Raw genomic sequence first — 5,746 nt, 5'->3', positions numbered from 1 at the left:
ATATCCTAAAGTATATTACATATATTGTAAAGTACTGTATATTATATATCATATTGTAAAGTATATTATATATCATATTGTAAAGTATATTATATATCATATTGTAAAGTATATTACATGTCGTATTGTAAAGTATATTATATATCATATTGTAAAGTATATTACATGTCGTATTGTAAAGTATATTATATATCATATTGTAAAGTATATTATATATCATATCGTAAAGTATATTTCATATTGTAAAGTACATTACATATCGTATTGGGAACTTGAAGTATATTATATGTCATATCGCAAAGTATATATCATATTGTAAAGTATATTATATATATCATATTGTAAAGTATATTATATATCATAATGTAAAGTATATTATATATCATATTGTGAAGTATATTACATGTATTGTAAAATATATTATATATCATATTGTAAAGTATATCATATATCTTATTGTGAAGTATATTACATGTCGTATTGTAAAGTATATTATATATCATATTGTAAAGTATATTATATATCATATCGTGAAGTATATTTCATATTGTAAAGTACATTACATATCGTATTGTGAACTTGAAGTATATTAAATGTCATATCGCAAAGTATATATCATATTGTAAAGTATATTATATATCATATTGTAAAGTATATTATATATCATATTGTAAAATGTTGTAACTCATTAATTATTTTACGAATTAGTTTGTGCGGATTCAGTATTTTACAGTGTTTTAGTCCACCAAAATTTTAATTGTAAATGTATGATAATTTTATTTAGTACTTGACATCTAGAGATCCAGTTTAATCCAGTTTAACGTGCACAAAACTTTTAACGTGTTAATAATTTAGGTTGATTTATATCATATAAAGTTGTTCTTTGCTCTGTGTACATGGTGCTTTATAAATCTGTCTCTCTTTCTCTTTTTTTGCACTATAAGTTTATAAAGTTTGGTCAGCACAGATGAATTTTTATTTCTGCTCCAATCAGAGTTGAGATGTGAGAGTGAAAGACTTCAGGGAGGAGAAACTTCAGCTTCATTGTTTCTCTCTGAAAGGAGCGCAGCAGCCGGTCAGCAGCTATAAAACCTCCTCACACTTCTGAGACCGGACAGATACAAACACACCGAGACACACACACACACACACAGGAAGCTCGGACACGGAAGCAGCTCTGAGTTTCTTTTTCTTTATTTTTCTCTGTGTTTCTGTTCTTGCGGTGTTACCTGAGCTGGAAGCGGAGATGTTACCCGGCGTTCTTGCTCCTCCCGCAATGTACCCAAACCTGTTCTCTTTTCCCCGGACTCTGCACTCGGCCTTTTCGGCGCCCTCCAGTTTCCTGGTGGAGGACCTGCTCCGGATCAGCCGCGACACTTTCCCGCCTCCTCTACCGCAATCACCTGTCACGGTGCGCGCGTCCAGCGGCTGCGACAGGAGCAGCTCCCCGCCACAGATGACCTCTATCACCAGCTCCATCACCACCACCACCAACCCGACCATCAACAGCCACAGTAACTCCAGCAGCCACACCAGTACCGAGCCCGGTTACCTCAAGTTCGGAGTCAACGCCATCCTCGCACCGGACACCAGAAACGGTCAGTGGGTACAAACTCTTATAATCAGGGTTGAATTCAAGTGAACTGGACCTCTGTTTGGGCATGAAAAAATAGAAAAACGAGCAATTTTAGCTTAAAATATTAAAATAAATGAATACATAAATGAAATAAATACGCACCTGCTTATTTTTTTGTTATATGATTAATACAACATTTATATTTATACTTAGTATTATAATTATTCATTATTATTATATATTAATTAATTATTAGTTATAATTAAATAACTGTGCAATATTTGGTTAACTTTCTTTAAAAATACTGTTTATATTTTACATATTCTTACTTTCTACTTTTTAATATATATGTACATATGTGTAAACACTTTGTATTTTTATTTTTATATTCTTGAAAGCTGCTGTAACACTGCAAATTTCCCCCAGTGGGATAATAAAAGGCTATCTTATCTTATACAATACAATACAATAATGTAATATGTATATGCCTTATTTACACACACACATATGTGTGTGTGTGTGTGTGTGTAACATAGGTAAATTAACAAATAAATACATAGAAAAGTGGTTATTTTTTGTCATATGTATTAAGCAAATTTTAGGTTTTCCACAGTAAAAAATAAATAAAAAAACATAAATAATTAAATAAATGGACAAACTTCAAAGTTCAACTTTATATTTTTTTACTTGAGTTAAATGCTATTACATAGACAAATAAGCAAATATTAATAAATACTAACATTTATAGAGAAGTGCATATTTCTATTACTGTGTAAACAGTGTAATTCACTATAGCTAAATACATAAATGAGTAATTAATTCACAAATTACTATTACATTATCATTATTTGCCATTTTTATTTATTCTGAACCAAGAAACATTAGATCTTAGTGAGGATGTGATTTCTGAAATTCTAGAGCTATTGTATATAAAAAGTCATGCAATAGGCAGTAAACAGCAGTACTTTACTAAACTTACAGTGACTTTATTATGTGTGTTGATTGTGCATTACAGCATCTTCTCCTCCCACGATGCCCAGCACAAACCCCAAACACTTTCCCTTCCCTTACTTCGATGGGTCATTTCATCCTTTCATCAGAGCGGCCTACTTCCCTGGTGAGTATCATTACTGTGTTAAGACATAAATACATACATTAAGTACATAAAACACAAAACACAAATATATATATATATATATATATATATATATGATAAATCTAATCGTCTATATCCTTGATTATTTATTGTAAGGTTTATAACTTCATTATTTAAAACCAGTTGCTACCAACACGGTTAAAACAACACAGAACGGAATTAGAGATTTGTAAGGGACGTGATCGTGAAATCGGGTTTCGCCAATTTCGGAGCCCCCTGTTTAGCAAAGTGCAGTGACTGTTGACATTTTGTCCTCCTGATCCACAAATTAGTCCAGATTTTCACGCTTCAAATTCGAGGCGGGACGCTTCTCTTCATCGGCGCCATTTTCCCACCGAGCCAAACAGGGATCACCCACAAAGCTTTTAGCGGCATGACCAATTAGGGCAGCTCCCTCTGGGCAACCACACACACACACACACACAGTGTAACAAATAGGTGTCAAAAATTAACAAGATGAATCCCAAACTCTATCAGCAATTACAGTTCTGAGCTTATAACCAACCGTAGCTTTTGTTAGCTTGATTAACCTTTAAATTCATTTCATATAAAAACATGTAATCGATCTTTTAGACATGTTGATTAGATTATAGGCAGGATTAACCTGTGAGTGTGGCCTGGTAATCGTGAAGCTCCAGTACTAAACTTCATGCTAAGTGCCACCAAACACCATTCGCAACATTTACTCAAAATGTTAAGTAACAGAATGACTAAAATATTCTGCATTACCACACAATATAATGTTTTAGCATCACCATGGAAGTCAAGCTCCCAAACACCCACAATGCCTTCACCACCATGACCAATTGGGTCAAGCAGCCCCCCTTTACACACACCCCATTTCCTTAGGCAATGCTGCTGATGGGCATTTACCAGTCATGGACTAATTCCCTATTAGCCGCCATTCAGGGTTACAATCTTCTCACAAGAGCATACCGGTACTGCCTTTCTGGGATGCCTAAGCAACCGCTCTAGCTAGCAAGAGTGAGAATTTAGCCTGTAAGTAACATGAAAAGTAGTTTAAATATTAACACGACTGATTGTTTTATTATTTCAATGTTTATTGATACTGACGTGTGAGAAAGTGCTAGAATCATCAGCTGGAAGTGAACTGAATTAAATACATCTTTTGAAACATATTAACATGAACATTAGCATCAATAAAAGTCTAGAAACCTGCTAATATGTACAAGCCATCAGCTACAAATGTGACTCCTGAATCAAAGATAGCCAACTAGTCATTCGAGGATAGGATTGGTAAACGTTCATTACCTAAACAAAGCATATCTAAAGCCAGCCCAGATCTAGCTCAAAAATAGATCATATAGAGTACAGAGATGCATTTTAATGATGCAGGGTTAAAGTATAAGTTCACTTTAGATTTATGATAGATTTGCTAGGTCATTATTATTATATTTTATATTTAAATAATTAATAAAATAAGATTTGTCCATTCTAATACATAACAGATAAACAATTCAAATAAACAAAGAATAATTAAAAGAAATATTAAAATAATATTTGCAGACTATATAAAATACGCTTAGAAAGAAGGGGTTTGTAATAATGCTTTTAGTCTGTTAAATATGCCCATAATTATCAGATTAATTTAATAAAGGCTGTGTAAACAGTGTGGAACTGATAAAGGTAAAGAAATAACACAGAATTGGCTTTCTATAGGGTCTAGAATGTCAGTCAGTCTATATCAGCTCCATTCAAACAGGCCTTTGAAAGTAGCTAGCAATAGGCTGGTAGAAGGCTAAAATAAATCCCTGCCATCAGTATTCTCCAAATGATCTTGGCATGCAATTGTGTTTCGTTTCGAAGTGTAAATCCCCTTTTTGTCGCCATAATATATGGCTTTAGTGGCCTGTCTTAAGCCTTTTTTCAGTTAGTTCATTACTACACAATTACCGTGCACGCTTCATTAGTGCTTTGTATCCTCCACCGGAGGAGGCTGAATAGCTACTCTCCCTTTTTTACCATACCAATGCTTTTGGGGGAGCCAAGCAAATGTGCTAATTAGTTGCCTCGTTCCACTCAAATGGAGCCCCTTGAATGAGGTTTGCGCAGAAAAAATTGACTTTGTATACATCTGCCTGTCTCCATCTGATGGACTCAATCATTGCTCTTCTCTTTAACAGCGTCAAATTCAGTGGTGCCTATCCCGGGAACCTTCTCATGGCCGCTTCCGGCGAGAGGAAAGCCGAGGAGAGGTATGCTGAGGAGGGCCGTGTTCTCTGATGTCCAGCGCAAAGCCCTGGAGAAAATGTTTCAGAAGCAGAAATACATCAGCAAGCCTGACAGGAAGAAGCTGGCTGCAAAACTCGGCCTGAAAGACTCTCAGGTAAATACCTCTTAAATGCAAAACAGCCTAGCAGGTGTTTCTCAAGCTAGTTTGCATATTTAATTTAGCCGATGCAAAACTTGTGCTCTATTAAACTCCGTTCACCTTTTCAGGTCAAAATATGGTTCCAAAACCGAAGAATGAAATGGAGGAATTGTAAAGAACGAGAGCTTTTGTCGTCCGGAGGATGTCGAGAACAAACACTTCCAACGAAGACAAACCCCAACCCGGACCTCAGTGACGTTGCGAAAAAGTGTGAGACTGATTTCGGGAAACAGAGCCCCTGCGATTCCTTCTACCATCCTCACATAGAAAATGGATCGATCTCATCACACTCAGACTCGTCAGATGAGGAAGAGATCACCGTGTCGTGACCATAAAAATAGACTGAAAGTGGTTTTTCATTCAGCGTTTCATAATTCAAAATGGAAAACTCAGAAACGTATTAAAAAACATGTCGGAAAAGTTGATCGGTCAGTAAAAGCAGTTAAAATATTACATATAATCCATAAAAGTAAATCTTTACAAACAAAACAACAGCCATGCACTTTGAGTAATGAAGGTTTTTCTTGATCAAGGTACATTGTTAAACGTTTAAACGGAAGCCCAGCATAAAGTGTCTCATCTCGACCTTAATTGTTTGTTTATTAGGATTTTAACGTCATGT

General features: G+C 35.0%; 1 protein-coding gene across 1 annotated transcript; it reads left to right on the top strand.

Moving 5' to 3' along the window:
- The first annotated feature begins 1,246 nt into the window (after positions 1–1,246).
- Positions 1,247–5,453, top strand: dbx1b (developing brain homeobox 1b). The gene is made up of 4 exons (XM_063000141.1): positions 1,247–1,598; positions 2,592–2,693; positions 4,877–5,079; positions 5,193–5,453. The coding sequence occupies exons 1-4, from the start codon at positions 1,247–1,249 to the stop codon at positions 5,451–5,453; spliced, it is 918 nt and encodes a 305-aa protein (XP_062856211.1).
- The last annotated feature ends 293 nt before the right edge of the window (positions 5,454–5,746 follow it).

This window comes from Trichomycterus rosablanca, chromosome 8 (assembly GCF_030014385.1).
Source record: "Trichomycterus rosablanca isolate fTriRos1 chromosome 8, fTriRos1.hap1, whole genome shotgun sequence".
Taxonomy (NCBI): domain Eukaryota; kingdom Metazoa; phylum Chordata; class Actinopteri; order Siluriformes; family Trichomycteridae; genus Trichomycterus; species Trichomycterus rosablanca.
This window is presented reverse-complemented; position numbering and strand designations above follow the sequence as displayed.